General features: G+C 35.1%; 2 protein-coding genes across 2 annotated transcripts in view; one reads left to right on the plus strand and one right to left on the minus strand.

Moving 5' to 3' along the window:
- Positions 1 to 2,825, plus strand: LOC122334873 (39S ribosomal protein L33, mitochondrial). Its single transcript, XM_043232758.1, has 4 exons — positions 1 to 126; positions 494 to 512; positions 857 to 963; positions 2,275 to 2,825. The coding sequence occupies exons 1-4, from the start codon at positions 105 to 107 to the stop codon at positions 2,322 to 2,324; spliced, it is 198 nt and encodes a 65-aa protein (XP_043088693.1). The 5' UTR covers positions 1 to 104; the 3' UTR covers positions 2,325 to 2,825.
- rbks (ribokinase) overlaps positions 2,785 to 17,770 on the minus strand; it is a 27,268-nt gene continuing 12,282 nt past the window's right edge. Inside the window, exon 9 of the mRNA XM_043232757.1 lies at positions 2,785 to 3,146. Within this exon, the coding sequence (XP_043088692.1) occupies positions 2,973 to 3,146 (174 nt within the window). The 3' untranslated portion in view covers positions 2,785 to 2,972. The remainder of the gene's footprint in view (positions 3,147 to 17,770) is intronic.

Raw genomic sequence — 17,770 nt, forward strand, 5'->3', positions numbered from 1 at the left:
GACGCACATGACACCGGAAGCATTGGCTTCAGCCGGAAACTCTTAGAGGAGCTCAATGTGACATTTCGGAGCGGTAACTTCTAAACGGTTACAGAAGAAAAAGAATGTTTCTCACAACTGTCAACCGTGAGTAAACCTATAATGATAATATCTATAATATAAAACTAAAAATATCACGTCATAATCAACATAACTGCGGGCAAAACGTCTTGGCTGCAGAACAGATGCATTGAGTAGCGGCTAATAACTAGCAAGTAGTTTCATGTACAAATGTGTATTTGCACACTGAAAAAATGTCGAAATTCGCATTTTTTTTTTTTACTATATATCACAAATATTTGGTTTAGATGTTACTTGGCGATTATGTATTTATAAACTCCTACATACGTGGATCTTATTCATTACACTGTTAGATGTCATTGCTAATTTTTTTTTTTTTTTTTTTTTTTTTTTTTTGCTTCCTCTCTTTAATTCTCTTTAAATCTCAATCTAGTTGCCAAGAGCAAATCTAAGTGAGTATTCCCACATTTTCATTGCATTTGTTTACATACTTAACTGTGCTGTACATGCAAGATACATTGCTGCCATGTTGAGGTCTTATGTTTATTATCTGACATTATTAAAAGGTCAAACTGACAGCATAGAGAATAATACCTTTCATTGTATAATACTGTTATTTGTTCTGTTGCTAACCATTATACAACTGCTACCTTTAACAATTGTTACCTTTAACTTGAACAGTTTATTCTGGTAGGTCTCTTTAAACACTCTTTAAAAATAGTTTCTATTCCTTGGTTTAATGACAAACACATTGAAGTTAGTGCTTTACATTTACCTATGGCTTCTTGTGTTACAGAACATTGCTGGTTCAGATGGTGAGTGCAGCTGGCACAGGTTACTGTTTTAATACGAAGAGGGGCCGATTGAGAGACAAACTGGTTTTGAGAAAGCATGACCCCATAGGTGAGGTTAAGAGTTTATGTCATTGTAAGGAAAATGGCAAACCACAAATATGATGATTACATAAAATTTAAATTTCTAATAATTTCACATCAGTTTCTATTAAAAAAACATTAATGTTGTATCACAGTGATAGAAACCATTTTATTAAAAGAAACATAAAATTTGAAACCTTTGAATTAATATTTGCAATAAATGTCATTCTACAGTTGTTTTACAGAGAATATAGCTTTAAAACCCTGAGCATGTCTGTCACAACAAACACTTAATATATATATATATATAAATATATATATTACATTAAGGTTTCAGTTTGTTAGCTACACGAAGTAACCTAAAATGAATGCTATATATACTTTATTTATTCATCTCATTTAGTTTCTATAATTTCTATATCACTAATCCACTTTAAAATCAAAAGTTGTTTCTGTTAACATTAGTGCATTGTCTTACATTAACTTACATAACTGACAGGACTTTTCATTTGCTGACATTAGTGAATGCATTAGCTAACTAACAATGAACAAATACAACTTTTGTTTTAAGAAGTATTAGTAACTTATAATTAACACTATTAAAAAATACTGTAGTCGAAGTATCGATCAATGCTAGTTCATGTTAGCTAATACATTAACTTGCTTGATTAATTACATCCAAAATAAGTGTTTGTTTAAATAATATATGTATGTTGTTTATACTGTGTGTGTGTGTGTGTGTGTGTGTGTGTGTATATATATATATATATATATATATATATATATAGCAATCACTTTTATTTATATACGATACATATTGTTAAAGCACTAAACAGTATTAAGTAGAATAGTGATAGTAATGTATAATGACAAGATTATACACTTAAGTTTCTATGTAATTGTATGTATATTAAGTATATATAAATATACACATATATACATATATATATTTCAGAAATGTTGTTTATATAAAATATATTTATATATGAATGATTAAAAAACAAATATTTTCAGAATATATACTATATGTGTGTGTATTTACATATAGATGAATATACACAGAACACACATATATTATGCAAACAAAAACTTTTATTTTGGATGTGAATAATCGCAATGAATTGTTTGACAGCACTAATATTAACAAATGAAACCTGTGAAATCTATTGTGACGTTTCATCCAAATATTTTTCCATACACTTTTAGTTTTCTTTCTAGTACTGTTAATACACTAAAAAAATGTGAATTCATAGTGTACCTTTAGTAAGCAGAAAGACATGGTAATAATATTTGGTAATATTAATAATATTAATGTTTCTCTCTTTATTGCTCTCCACAGTGAACAAACATGTGCTGTTCATTGAGAAGAGGAAGATACGATCTCTTTAAAAAATGTTTTACTTTCGATACAGACACTGAGTGTTATTGGTGTAAAACACTTGCCACAGTGTGATGATTAACATCCAGCATATGCAAGTGTCACTAAACAACTATGAAGGAAGAAGATTTGCATCAAAGTAAAGACCCTGCATTAATGCAGCTGTGGGTGACTAGTCTAAGGAGACCAGCTGTACATCCTGTCAGGATAATGTGCTGTTAAGGCCATTACAAATAAGTGAATTTTGTTGGATTTGTTTGGTTCTTTTGTTGTCTTTTTTGTACCAAGTGAAAATTTTGACCTACTGCAAACAATGAACCACCTACTCAATGACAGATTGCTTTAGGCTGAAGTGGATGTGTTGGAATAATTAGTGTACAAAATGTGTTCAGCAGGGGGGAAAAAGTTCATAATTGTTTAACACAAAAATAATAGCTATTCAAGCATAAGAAATCAACTGGGCTGTTTGTATTTTTTTTTTTTACATAAATTGTTTTTTATTTTCAGAAGTATTTAAACATTGTCACGTCATTTACAAATAATGCCAGGAAATAACATTATTTAGAACTCTCCAGTACATGGTATTGTTTATAATACAAACTAATTCTGTGGATACTGTGCACAGATTAATGGTGCTGTTTTTAAGCCAAGGGTCACCTTCAGAACAATTCAGTTGGCAGATCCTTCCGAAATGGAAAAGAAGTTTGAGTGCCGACAGTTTGTACAGACACTGCTGCAACACAGTTGGCTCTCCTGGCCATTTCTTCCAGTGGCATTGTGGGATAATGGGCCATGTAAAAAGCCAGAGCACCAATGAAGCTGTCGCCCGCTCCCTGTTAAAAAATAATATTTCCAATTCAGTTTATGACATTTATATTAATGCTTACAGTGTGGAAGTGAAGAAAACTGAACTTTGCGTCACAATTTGGAGAAACAAATTTGTCAGCAGGGGGTGCCGTCATACTTGCGAATGCCAGTAGGTCCAAAGGTTGTAACTTGTAAAACAAATCTGGGAAACAAATTGTATCACAATGTACAAATTGTATTGATTCATTCTTAAAATAAATATTAAACTACCAATTGCTTGTGATAATATTTAATGATGACGACATGACTTTAATTCTCTATTTATGTGCTCAGTCATGTGTGTTTGCAGTTGAGCAAGGCATGTGAGTAAGTCTGTAGATGCTGACTTGGGCACAGGTCACAAGGGTCATAAGGAAACAACACGCATGCTTTAAGCTTTTTTTGACCTCTGCCAGCAATGTAGGGTCGCCATCTGCCAAGTCTTCCAGTTCTTCTGTTATGAGTTAAGCACATGCAATGCAGCATTTCTTTTGTGTGTGCATTTTTGTTTGCTCTCCTACTTCATTTCAGTATACTCTATAAATGTTTTTTTGTTTTGTTTTTTGGTGAATTTGATGTAGCTTGACTTAGTCATTTCTTGACTCAAACTCAAAAGTACATCATTTGATGCATTATGAAAATGAAATTCATTGCACCAAAAAGCTCTCGCTCTCTCTCTCTCTCTCTCTCTCTCTCTCTCTCTCTCTCTCTCTCTCTCTCTCTCTCTCTCTCTCTCTCTCTCTCTCTCTCTCTCTCTCTCTCTCTCTCTCTCTCTCTCTCTCTCTCTCTCTCTCTCTCTCTCTCTCTCTCTCTCTCTCTCTCTCTCTCTCTCTGCTTTTTGGTGCAAATAATTTCATTTTACATAATTATACTTAACTCCTGTGCTAAACACATTTTTCATTTAACTACAGTAAAAACAAATATTGTGAAGTATATGTATATGTTTTATGTATATATTTCAACTAACTGATTTTATTTCTTTTTAAATGCACATTTTTTCCCCAGAGTTATCAGTAATACACTTTGCCTTTTTTAAACAAAAATGTTATCCCCAGTTGTATGAAACTGATAAGGACAATGGCATGTTTTACCATGCCTGCAGGGGGTAGACTGGGATCTGGGGGAGGGATGATGTCGGGTGTTGAATTTATGATGGGAAAGTACAGAAGAATGCAGTGATGTGCTCAGATTTAACCGCAGATCGCCCTGTCACTGGTTCTCACAAGTCTACCAGATTACTCATCTCAATGGCCCGCCTTTTAACCATCCATCTTTATTAAACACTACTGACTGTCCCTTCGGTCTCCTCTATATAGCCACAAGGCCATAGGCCATAGTTGTCTGCACTCTCTTACCAACTGATGACTAAATGAAGTGACCTATACAGACAAGAATCCATTACAAAATGATCATAGTCCACCTTTGCCCAGTTTGGATTAAGTCATGCATTTTGTCTGTTTGGTTAAATGGAAGAACATCTGGAGTTGGACATATGGTGGGGTCATGATGAAAGTTCTGGGGGAAAAAAATCTCATTAAATTTAGGTAACGTCTCCACCATGTTCAGATGAAAATTTCCACCCACCTATTACTTCAATAAGATAAAATAGTGCTTTTATTGCTAGAGGTTAAGTTGGCCATAGTAGCTTTTCCTACCGTTAAATTTATAGGTATATATATATATATATATATATATATATATATATATATATATATATATATATATATATATATATATATATGTGAACAATAACTAGAACTAGGCTGTGAGTTAACTTGATTTATGAATTTATGAACTGTTGCAGTCCTTTTAACAACTGAAATAATTACAACAACAAAGCATCTTCAACATGACATCTTCATTTACATGAGGTACGACTATAAAATTTTATGATGTTGAACAAACTGTCAAAGTAATGTTAACTTAAGACCTTTAGCCTTGTAAATCTAAAACATTCTAGAAACCTACAAGAGTGGATTACAAATTTACATCATGAACGATCAGCTCCATTGCCAACAAATATGCTGTTTTGTTTCCAAAAAGAATTATAATTTTCTGAACTCTGACACTACCACATTGTATCTCCCACATGCCAGTAAAATAATATTACTTTTATTTGCTGCAGAACAGAGTTTAAATGCCCTTTATTTAAAAAAAACAAACAAACTTATAATACGGTGCAAAAACAACAAAGCTATCCTGCTATTCATTAATCAATAATCATTTACTTTTAAAAGTGCGGCTTTTGTCTTTACAGGCTGCAGGATTAGAATTTGCAAGTAAGACTGACATCTGACAACATTAGTCTGAAGCATGATTGTGACAACTACTGCTCCTCCCAGGATCTTCCAAGCAGTCCCTGACACATTTTGATAAAATGTTATATAGAGCTGTCAATCACATGACAAATCTATTAGATGTGGTCAGTCAAAGGCGACAAATGTATAACTTTACAACATAGAGCTATGTGTGTAGATACAGTAAAGGGGTTGGGCTGAAATATTAAGGGAAATGATCATTCAAGAAATAAAGTTGGCTCATTGAGGATATTCATCAATTCTATTTTGTTTTTGTTCTGTGGAATATAGATAAAATATGCAAACAAGAAAATTAACAGGATTGATTCTGAATGCCTGCTGAAATCAGTTGTGATAGTTTACTAATTTGGTGCTAGCACATTGTAAAAGCATGTGAAAACTGGAGGGTCACCACATTCCATAGACAGCAACACAACTGAAATATTCCCAGGTCCAGAAATGTAATGTTAGTACATATTTTGGTAAAGCAGTCCATGCAACATCAGTGGCTCAACTTCAGTTTTGCAACACCACAAGAATAGTTTTTTACGAGTTGTCTTCCACTATTTTGGAGAGTATCACAACGAATACCCACACTTTCCCCTATTATGTTTATGTGACCGCTTTCCCCCTGAATGAAAACAAAGCTGATTACATCAAATATGTCCTTGAGTAATCTCCAAAATGCTGACAGATGTAACTCAGATGTACATTGCGTACTAATTCGATCCAGTTCGATGAATCAAGATAATTTCAATTGCAATCTTACCCCTAAGCAGCCTTTAATGTCGATCATGGATCAAATCTAACAACTATGGCAAACAGTGAATAATTGTGCTGTTTAATGCATTTGAGACATTGTGTTTTCTTCAGTGCATAACTGACATGTCCTGTAAATGTTAGAAAGTCATGCAAATATATAAATTGTGCTCTGCGGAGAGGCTTAAGCAAGTGAACAACGGCTGCTGCATGCACACACACTAAACAGATTGAGTGGAATAAAATAATAGCACAATAATTCTAAATGAAATATACACAAATATTGTTGTTGGACATTAAATGTGATGTAGAATTTTTATGAGAGCAGTAATTGTATATCAAATGTACACTGGTTAGTACAACCCTAGCTTAAATAAGCTAAACGCTCTGCAGGACATGGAGGCACCAGCGCAAACAATTTTTAAACATAATTTATCCACATGCGCACTTTTCAAACTATGTTAGAAAGAATAAGCAAAAATTTAAATGCATTTTATATTTAAATATAATGGAAGATACAGATAGTGATGCATGTTAGCTTACTTCTTGTGGCCAAGAGCATATTTATTAAAGCATATATATGTTTCTAACAAGAAACTATGCTTCTAACCACAGGTCCAAAGCTATAGTTCCAACAATGTATGTTTTTCAAGTTAATTGAAAAACATTGATTGTGAACTATGCTTTTGGAAGCACAGAAAAACTATGTTTGTAACAACAGAAATTGCAACCATATGTTGGCTAACAATGCTTTTGGGTAAATGCACCTCAGGTTAGTTTCTCAGAATACGTTGCCACAGTGACTGAACTTAAGCTATGGTAAATTTGCTTTTGCAAACCAAATCAAGTGACAATACGTCAGACTTACTGAAGGTAAATTTAACTGAAATAGGTAATTTGGTAAACTAGTTTCATAAAACAGCTAAATACAGTAAAAGTCTCCAGAAGCAATGGAAAGAGCGGTTGACTCATAGATGATGTGATCAAGATGGCATTCAAAAATTCAATACCAAAAACGTCCATCTGAGGTTACTGAGTGAATGACCAGTGGGTGGGTTGTACAAAGTCAAAACATAAAAGCAGCCTAACAAACACTGTTATTCTGCTGCTGATCACACACCTTCAGAATTTCCAAAACGTTGGTGTACCATAAAAGTTTTTTTGAAGGCAAACCTAAAATGTTCCAAGAGATATACAGTACAACCGTCAGTGTTTTTTGAGGTTCAAATCCCTAATCTTTGAGAAACACACTTGGGGGGTCTAAGTGGTCATCTTGTGTCACCACGGCACATGTTGCTAGGAGATAGTTTCCCTCAAAAGAATGGCTGTTGTCCAGTGCGGTTCAATGTGAGCTCTTCTTTGTGGGTTTCATTTACAGTGTCTTGGTGTGATGACATCAATGTCGGTTGGAGGCATGCAGTGCTTTCCGGTAAATACCCACCACCCTCTCCTGTAAAAATCTGTGTGGTGGGTCCTCTATGGCTCTTTTCATAGAGGTGAAGTTTGGCTGATTGCGATTGTCTGAAACAACTACAAGCCATGTTGTCTGGCTTGAAGGCAAGGATTTGGAATTGGGTTGACCTCCAAATGCAAGAGCACAGGCCACCCACAGTTAATCAAAATGTGCTGTAGGTTAGAGAACTTGGTCTCTGTGAACACACACATAGGCTATAGATAGAATCACTTTTTCATGTAAGAGTTGGTCATTGTTAAATATATGAAGGCCTTGAAAGATTTATGGAAGAAAAGGAATGATCTGAGAATAGGTAGGTAGCCACACAGAGGAAAAATACTTACTTATTTGCTTTTCCAGATTTGTAATAGTGTCTGCCGTGCTTTTCATGTAATGCCATACCACACAGCTTTTGATCACAGAAGGGGTGTCTAACTGATGTGGAGCTGTAAAGACTGCCAAAAGATCCTTTTAACTTGAGACTGCTTCTAGTCCAAGAGAAAGGATTGCTTTATCTTGTGGACACAATGGTACAATCCCTTTGAGATGTGCGTAATGCCCCCCTAAGGGAGTCAGAAGCTAAATAGAAAGTTGTTAAAGTTAGCGACCCCCCACTTTTTTAATTTTCTTGCGCTCAAACAACAACAACAAACATGAATCTGGCAGTTCCACTCACTCATCTAGCAGCCCATCTCTCTTTGCAAACCACAGAGAATGACAAAGTGTTGAGAATTTCTAAGTGGCTGTTGATGGGCGGTCTCTCATGGCCTTGCCATGACCAATGAGCTAGCAGATGTGAATGTGTAACTTCTTTCTGCTTCAAATGCATGCTGAAGAACTGACAAACCATGTCTACAACCCAATGAATAATTTAATTGAAACTTTTTGTGTGGTGTCCTTTTCTTTTTTCTTTGCAAACACAAAGAAATATATAGTCAACACTACACAAGACACCAAATGTTGTCCATGACATCTACCTGAAGCATCTGTACTTATTTCTTTGAACTTAATATCCCTTGGTTCAGTCAAGTGGGAGAATCCATGTTTAAATGATTACCCTTTTTCACTTCATAAAGTTTGATAGACCCAAAAGTGAGAAGTATTTTCAGCAACAACAGATCCTTTTATCAAGGTGTTTCAAGTTCACCAGTTTGTATTTAGCTTAAAAAGGTACATATTAAGGCTATATTTTTGGAATATTCTCATTTCAGTCCCAAACCATTGGTTACTAAGTACTTGCTTATGAGCTGTGGTGCAGTCTGAGCCACATAAACAAAAAGACAATTCAATTCATGCAACACCAGAGCTGAGGCAATTGCATGCCTATTCTCTGAACAACAAGCGGTTGTTTAGTATGAAATACAGATTTGGTGACACTGCAGAAAACGCTGGATTCAGGCCAAGGAGCACAGTGCATTGCTGGGCTTCATGACTCATACCACTATGCTTGGAGAAACACTTTGCTCCTAAAGCGTGGTAAACATTTTAATTTAGCTATTGAATGTTCTTTAATGACTAAAGATAGTCCTCACAAATATACACAATTACCAGATAATGTTAAAAAGATGACGATGACTGCTGGCAGACCAAATAACCACAAAAAAGTGTATTTGTAAAAAGCGATATGCCATTGCTCCTTGATAATAAACTCATGGAAACATGCCTTGTTCCTGTCTAGTCGTTGAGATAAAATCTGGCACTTGGCCCCATTCCCTCCTCCTCCTGGTTTTTAACAAGTGGGGAAAAAACAGAGTTACTGGAAGAAGGATCAGGGCATCCAAAAGAGTTAAACAACTCAGGATTTATGGGTCATCAAAGTGCGAGGGAACGGGCCGACCGCCACGTGGAGACCACAGCTAGGCAGACTCCCGCTGACTGGATCGCTGCTAAGCACTGAGTCACTCAGAGAGGTCAGGAGAGCCAGGGGCAGCCTGATGAGACTGGACATCACACGCTGTGTTCTATATGTGTGAGTTTATGAGTGTGTTGTGGTTAAAGATCAGACAAAATAAAATCTATATTTGAAAACTTTTATCACTCCAAGCAAAGTAAAAAACCTACATACATAAATAAATACATACATGCTTATATGTTGCCCCCCAGAAAAAGATATATATATATATATATATATATATATATATATATATATATATATATATATATATATATATATATATATATATATATATATATATTAGTGTTACGTAGTAGGCTTTGACAAATTACCTAAAATTGTTAATTGCTTATTGACATTCTATACATCTGTCACGTCTTTGGACTTTGTGTTATTGTTTTTGTCGTTTGCCATGTAACCCAGTTTAGTTAATTGTATTTATTGCCTTTAGCTGTGTAGTTAATTTAGTGATTTACCTGGTGTATACCTGGTCTCGTCTTTATGTGCGTGTGATTTCGTCTTATCTGCCTGCCTGCCTGCCTGTATTTATATTGTTTATTTTCATCTCTGAGTAGATTAAAACGCTTTATTTACTTTATGCTTGTTGTGTGCTCTCCTGCTAACCACACGCATGACAACATCATCAGTTAGAAACCTAGGTGTGCTGTTTGACAGCAATCTTTTCTTCAAAAACCATGTTTCTAGCATCTGTAAAACTGCGTTTTTCCATCCCAAAAATATGTCCAAACTACAACCTATGATCTCAATGTCACATGCAGAAATGTTAATTCATGTGTTTATGACCTCAAAGTGAGATTATTGTAATGCTTTATTGGGTGGTTGTTCTGCATGCTTGATAAACAAACTTCAGCTGGTCCAAAAGGCAGCAGCTAGAGTCCTTACTAGAAATAAGAAGTATGACCATATTAGCATGAATGGTTTAGCACCTCAATAATTGAACGAGCTCTTATCACATTATAGTCTTGCACATCCGCTGCATTCTTAAAACTGTTTGATAATACCTAGAAAATCAAAATCGACTTTGGGTAGCAGATCCTTTTACTATTTAGAACCCAAACTCTGGAACAATCTCCCTAACACTGTTCGGGCGGCAGACACACTCAGTTTAAATCTAGATTAAAAACTGTTTTTAACCTAGCCTACACATAACACACTAATACGCTTTTATTATTAAAATGCTTTGTTTGACAGAAACCTGGCTAAAACCAGATGAATATATTACTCTAAATGAATCTAGCCCCCAAAATTATTGCTATAAAAATGAGCCACGTTTAAAAGGTAAAGGGGGAGGTGTTGCTACAATTTATAACAACATTCTTAGTACTTCTCAGAGGGCAGGCTTTAAGTATAACTCATTTGAAGTTTTGGTGCTGCATATAACATTATCTACAGAATCATGTGCTAGTGATAAATCGTCTGTCATGTTTGTACTGGCTACTGTATACAGGCCACCAGGGCACAGCACATATTTCATTAAAGAATTTGCTGATTTTCTAACTGAGTTAGTACTAGCGCAAATAAAGTCCTAATTGTTGGCAATTTTAATATCCATGTTGATAATGAAAAAGACGCATTAGGATCAGCTTTCTTAGACATTCTGAACTCTGTTGGGGTTAGACAACATGTCTCTGGACCTACTCATTGTCCAAATCATACTCTAGATCTAATACTGTTATATGGAATGGATGTTAAAATGGTTGAAGTTCTGCAGCAAAGTGATGACATTTCAGATCACTATCTAGTCTTGTGTGAACTCTGTATAGTTAAACCTGTAAACTCTGTACCTTATTACAAGTATGGTAGAACCATCACTTCCACCACAAAAGGCAGCTTTCTATGTAATCTTCCTGACTTATCTAAATTCCTTAGCACATCCAATACGACGCAAAAACTTGATGATATAACAGAAACTATGCACTCTCTTTTTTCTAGCACTTTAGATACAGTTGCTCCTTTGCACTTAAAAAAGATGAAAGAAAACAATCTGACTCCATGGTATAATGACAACACATGCACCCTAAAGAGAGCAGCCCGGAAAATGGAGCAGAGGTGGAGAAAAACTAAATTAGAAGTATTTCGTACTGCCTGGCAGGAGAGTATCCTGTCACACAGAAAAGCATTAAAAATTGCAAGATCTGATTATTTTTCATCCCTTTTAGAAGAAAACAAACACAACCCCCGGTATTTCTTCAGTACAGTAATTACATTTAACAAAAAATAAAACGTCAACAGGTGCTAATATTCCCCAAGAGTATAGCTGCAATGAGTTCATGAATTTCTTTACTTCTAAGATTGATACCATCAGAGATAAAATTGTAACTATGCAGCCGTCAACTACAGTTTCACATCAGATAGTGAGCTTTAGATCCCCTGAGGAAAAATTACACTCTTTCTCCATTATAGGAGAAGAAGACTTGTACAAACTTGTTAAATCATCTAAACCAGCAACATGTTTGTTAGACCCTATTCCATCTAAACTATTAAAAGATTTGCTTCCAGAAGTCATAGATCCTATTTTGAACATTATTAATTCATCATTGTCATTAGGATATGTTCCCAAAACCTTCAAACTGGCTGTAGTTAAGCCTCTTATTAAGAAACCACATCTTGATCCCAAAAACTAAATTACAGACCAATCTCTAATCTCTCTTTTCTGTCAAATATACTAGAAAAGGTAGTATCCTCACAACTGTATTCCTTTTTAGAAAAAAATGGTGTCTGCGAGGATTTCCAATCAGGTTTTAGACCATACCATAGTACTGAGACTGCTCTCATTAGAGTTACTAATGACCTGCTTCTATCATCGGATTGTGGTTTTATCTCGTTATTAGTGCTATTAGATCTTAGCGCAGCATTCGATACTATCAATCACAACATTCTCTTGGATAGACTAGAAAACTATGTTGGCATTAGAGGAAGCACCTTAGCATGGTTTAAATCATATCTATCTGACCGCTATCAGTTTGTAGCATTAAATGAGGAGGTATCATATCGATCAAAAGTCAAATATGGAGTTCCTCAAGGCTCAGTGCTAGGACCGTTACTTTTCAACCTGTACATGTTACCAGGAGTCATGGTGTTAGCCTTCACTGCTATGCTGATGATACTCAGCTCTATATTTCAGCGCAGCCTGGTAATACACACCAAATTGAGAATCTAACAGAATGCATAGTCGATATAAAAAACTGGATGAAGAGTAACTTCCTAATGATAAATTCTGATAAAACAGAGGTGCTAATAACTGGACCTAAAAACCCCACATATAATAATCTAGAACGAAGTCTAACACTTGATGGCTGCTCTGTTAATTCTTCATCATCAGTTAGGAACCTAGGTGTGCTGTTTGACAGCAATCTTTCTTTCAAAAACCATGTTTCTAGCATCTGTAAAACTGTGTTTTTCCATCTTAAAAATATATCTAAATTACGACCTATGCTTTCAACCTCTAATGCAGAAATATTAATTAATTTGTTTATGACCTCGAGATTATTGTAATGCTTTATTGGGTGGTTGTTCTGCACGCTTGATAAACAAACTTCAGCTAGTCCAAAACGCAGCAGCCAGAGTCCTTACTAGAACTAGGAAGTATGATCATATTAGCCCGGTTCTGTCAACACTGCACTGGCTTCCTATCAAACATTGGATAGATTTTAAAATCTTATTAATTACCTATAAAGCCCTGAATGGTTTAGCTCCTCAATACTTGAGCGAGCTCTTATCACATTACAGCCCTGCATGTCCGCTGTGTTCTCAAAACTCTGGCCATTTGATAATACCTAGAATATCAAAATCAACTGCTTTCCCTATCATCTAAACTCTGGAACAATCTCCCTAACTCTGTTCGGGAAGCAGACACACTCTGCCAGTTTAAATCTAGATTAAAGACACATCTTTTTAACTTAGCCTACACATAACACCCCAACATACTTTTTATTATTCAAATCTCTTAAAGGATTTTTAGGCTGCATTACTTAGATTTGCTGAAACCGGGAACACTACTCCTAAAATAAGGTGTACTTGTGACATCGTAAAAAGAATGGCATCTACGCTAATATTAGTCCTGTCTCTTTCTCAATCTGTTTTCACAGTTTGTATGCAGACAAGATGGTGGATCAGCACCCAGAGATTATGTTCATCAGAGACCAGAAAACATAGATGCGCCCTTGGACAGATCACCAGATCCTGATGCACACACACATACACACACACTAAGTCATTTACACTATCTGACACAGCTGCATTTAAAATTTAACTGGAAGTTAAGTGCTGGGCGTCCAGTCAGAGGAGAACTGACCCCAACTGAGTCTGGTTTCTCTCAGGTTTTTTTTTTTTCTCCATTTTGTATGGATGGGGTTTTGTTTCCTTGCCGCTGTCGCCTCTGGCTTGCTTTGTTGGGGACACTTAACTTCTAGTGATTATCATTGAATTGATTGCAGAGACCGTCTCTGCATTTAATAACAAATTGGTCACTCTCGTCATTATACATCCCTGTCATTGTACTCTTCTACCTTATACTGTACAGTGCTTTGATGCAACCTGTGTTGTTAAAAGCGCTATATAAATAAAAATGATTGATTGATTGATTGATTGATCCGTTAAAGAATTGCTAGGCTGCATTAATTAGACCAGCCAGAACTGGGAACACTTCTCATAACACACAATGAATGTACTTGTTTACATCATAAAAAGAATGGCATCTACGCTAATATTAGTCTTGTTTTTTTCTTATTCTGTTTCTCAGTCCATATCCAGATCAGATGTTGAATCAGCACCCAGAAATGACGTTCATCTGAGACCAGAACACCTAGATGAGCCCCGTGGACAGATCAACACTTATTTTCTAGCGATTATCATTGATTTGATTACAGAGACATCTCTGCATTTAATAACTTGTTCAACCTTGTCATTATATATCTCTATCATTGTATTCTCTTATTTTATACTGTTCAGTTATTTAATACAGTCTGTGTTGTTAAAAGTGCTATATAAATAAAAGTGCTTAACTGATTGATTATTGACTTAATTTGACCCCGTACTTATAAGGGTCTATAGGGTTCCTCTGTTTTAATATCATTTCCTGTTTTCAATGTTTTTGTTTTTGTTGTTGTTGTTGTTTTTGCAGTTCAGTTTGATTTTCATTTCCTCCTTTTAATGCTTTGTTAAAATGTATTTTAGTAGTAAGAATATTTAACATACAAACTGAATTCTGCATGTATTTGGATGTTTTTTTACACTTGAATAAAACTAGACTTTTAAATCACATGAGTCATTATTTTATTATTTTATTTAGAAATGGTACTCTTTTATCCACTAAATGAGCTCTTTTTAAATATGATGCCTACTACTAGTCTCAGAAAAGCTGGCACAGGGGCAACACAATTTTTTATATATTTAGCTGGGAGAATAATCTGTAATTTCTTCTCAGAAGTAAAAATGGGGAGATGCTCTCCAATGTAAAAGAATGCTTAAAAAGATGGTGGAAAACTTTTCAAAGACAACTATTTTAAACAACACTGTTCCAATGTCAAAATGCAAATGCTTTGCAAAACTCATCTACAGTGCATAACATCATCAAAAGATTCAGAGAAACTGGAGAAATCTCTGTTGGTAAAGGACAAGGCTGAAGACCTTTATTGGATGCCTGTGGTCTTTGGGCCTCAGATGACACTGCATAACTAATGACATGATTCTATCATTGGCAGTACTAAACAGGCCCAGGAATTCCAGAAACCACTGTCGGTAAACACAATCTGCCGTGGCATCTGCCAATGTCAAATAAAGCTCTATCATGTAATAAGGAAGCAATATGTGAATATGGTTCCAGAAGCGCCACTGTGTCCTGTGGGCCAGTGCTCAATTAAAATGTTTAAAAGTGGAAAAGTGTTGGTCAGACAAGTCCAAATTTGACAACACAGAAATCACAGACATCATGTCCTCCGGGTTAAAGAGGAGAGAGACATACCAGCACTCAGTTCAATAGCCAGCATCTCTGATGGTATAGGGTATCGACAGCTTGCATTTTTTGGAAGGCACTGTGAATGACGAAAGGTGTATAGAGGTTTTAGAACAACATTTTAGGCAATGCCTTGTGTATTTTAGCAGGACAATGCAAAACCTCATACTGTAACTATTACAACAGCATTAGTTTGTACTTCAAGAGTCCAGGTGATGAATTAGCCTGCAGATCTCTCACCTATAGAGAACATTTGGAGTATCATTAAATGAAAAATGTGTCAACCTGGACCACAACCTCTTCAGCAGCTGGAAACCTATATCAGGCAAGAATGTGACCAGATTCCAACACCAAAACTCTAGAAACCCATAACCTTGATGACCCAGATGTCTTCAAAAGAAGAGGAGATGCTACACCATGGTGAACATGCCCATGTCCTAACTATTTTGAAACTAGCAGGCATTAAATTAGAAATTTTTGTGCATAAAATCATAAAACTCTTCAGTTTAAACATTTGTTATGTCTTATATTTGTTATGTTGTCTATGTTCTATTGTGAATACAATACTGGTTCATGTTCTTTGAAATCCTTTTAGTTTTCATTTCAGTTAAATTGATAAAATGTCCCAGCATTTTTGGAACTCGGATTGTACTTTACAGCTTATTATTAAAATATCCTAGCGTTGTTCATACAATGCTTGTATTACTATGTGCTACTCACCAAATTACAAAAACTGATTACAAAAGAAATGAAAAAGCTTGAATAAAAAAACAAATATGTCACATAAAAACAACTGTTACAGCAGTCTCACAATTGATGTTCTGATACTATAAATAATATTATTTTTTGATATGTGTTTCAATCAAAAACTGAATGTGACCTTGCAGGGGTTAACTGAGAGCTTAAAGCAGCCTAAATAATTTACATCACCACCAGAGAGAAGTCTGTTACGTTTACTGCTGTATTTGAGTACACAGTTATATTTCTGTACGACTGTGCAGTGATCTGCAGAAGAAGTCTCTCTGTGAATCTACTGCTTCATTCTGGTTTATAAAATAATGAAAACCCCCATTTATATCTCAGAACTTCTACAAATAAATCACATTTCCTTAAAATTTCCTTTTAGATCCATAGAACAACGTATGTGTTGGACAAAGCAGCTAATTTGCATTTTAACCATGAAAGATGTAGTAAAAAAAACCTGAAATGCAGTATATGAATTTTCTAATATTATTAATATAATATTATTCCAAAGAATAACAAAATAAAGACTAGAAACCTTTTTGACCAGTTTTGGTCACTGATGGGACATATTTATTGGTTAATTTGCATCACACTGTAATGTGTCACTTTTTCCTTGCTTGACGCATTAGGTGACTAATGATTGATCTTGTTGTTCTTCACAAGACTCACTAGGTGTTTCAAACATTTAGAGAGCAATAAAATAAACAGGAAATATGAGTTATGATGACGCCAGAATTAGCGAATCCAGGTGTGAAATGAGTAAGCCGCTTCAGAGATTATAATCAGAAGAGAAACCAGAAAAACCACATCCACAATTAACATAAGGTTGATGTCAGACTCATAAAAATGTAAGGCAAATAAGTAGTTGTATCCAATTAACATATATGTAGAATGCCAGACTGAATTTATTACAACAATCAGATGTTTTAGGAAGAAACAATGTGAAAATCCAAGAAATGCCTTCTCACCAGGATATCTTTGATCTCACTTTTTTCCACTTCTAATGTCATTTAAGCCCACATCAGAATCATACTAGGTAAATGAAAATGTCAATTAAATGTTCCAAATGATGCACAAATTGTGTTTACTACCATTCAAAAAAATACTACTTCAACTATGAATCATGCTTGTGGATCATATGGTATGGGCACATTATGACTGATGACTAAATATCTTTCACTCATGACTGTAATGGCATGACAGATTTGTAGGGGTACACAAACATCTGGTCTTTTCAGATACTGTGTCATAGTTTTAGCTTCAGGTGGACCCTTGAACAGACTATTTGATGTATATTATAAGGTCTATCCAGTCTGACCAGTACATGGGTGTTATTAATAGCTTTTATTAAGTTTTTAAGTTTTAAGTTGTATATGTTTTTACCATTTAAGACACCTGAAGGCACTTATGTTGCAATATCTTTAAGCACAATTTTATATCCTTTATTCAATGAGTTATGTCTAAAAAAAAAAAAAAAAAGTAATAGTGAT

Source organism: Puntigrus tetrazona, unplaced genomic scaffold (assembly GCF_018831695.1).
Source record: "Puntigrus tetrazona isolate hp1 unplaced genomic scaffold, ASM1883169v1 S000000663, whole genome shotgun sequence".
Lineage (NCBI taxonomy): Eukaryota > Metazoa > Chordata > Actinopteri > Cypriniformes > Cyprinidae > Puntigrus > Puntigrus tetrazona.

What these genes read in the sequence shown, in the direction of transcription:
- LOC122334873 (XM_043232758.1), top strand. Translation starts at nt 105, where the DNA reads ATGTTTCTCACAACTGTCAACC. An exon ending in GAGAAAGCATGACCCCATAG is followed by an intron (nt 964 to 2,274) that starts GTGAGGTTAAGA and finishes TGCTCTCCACAG; the next exon opens with TGAACAAACATGTGCTGTTC.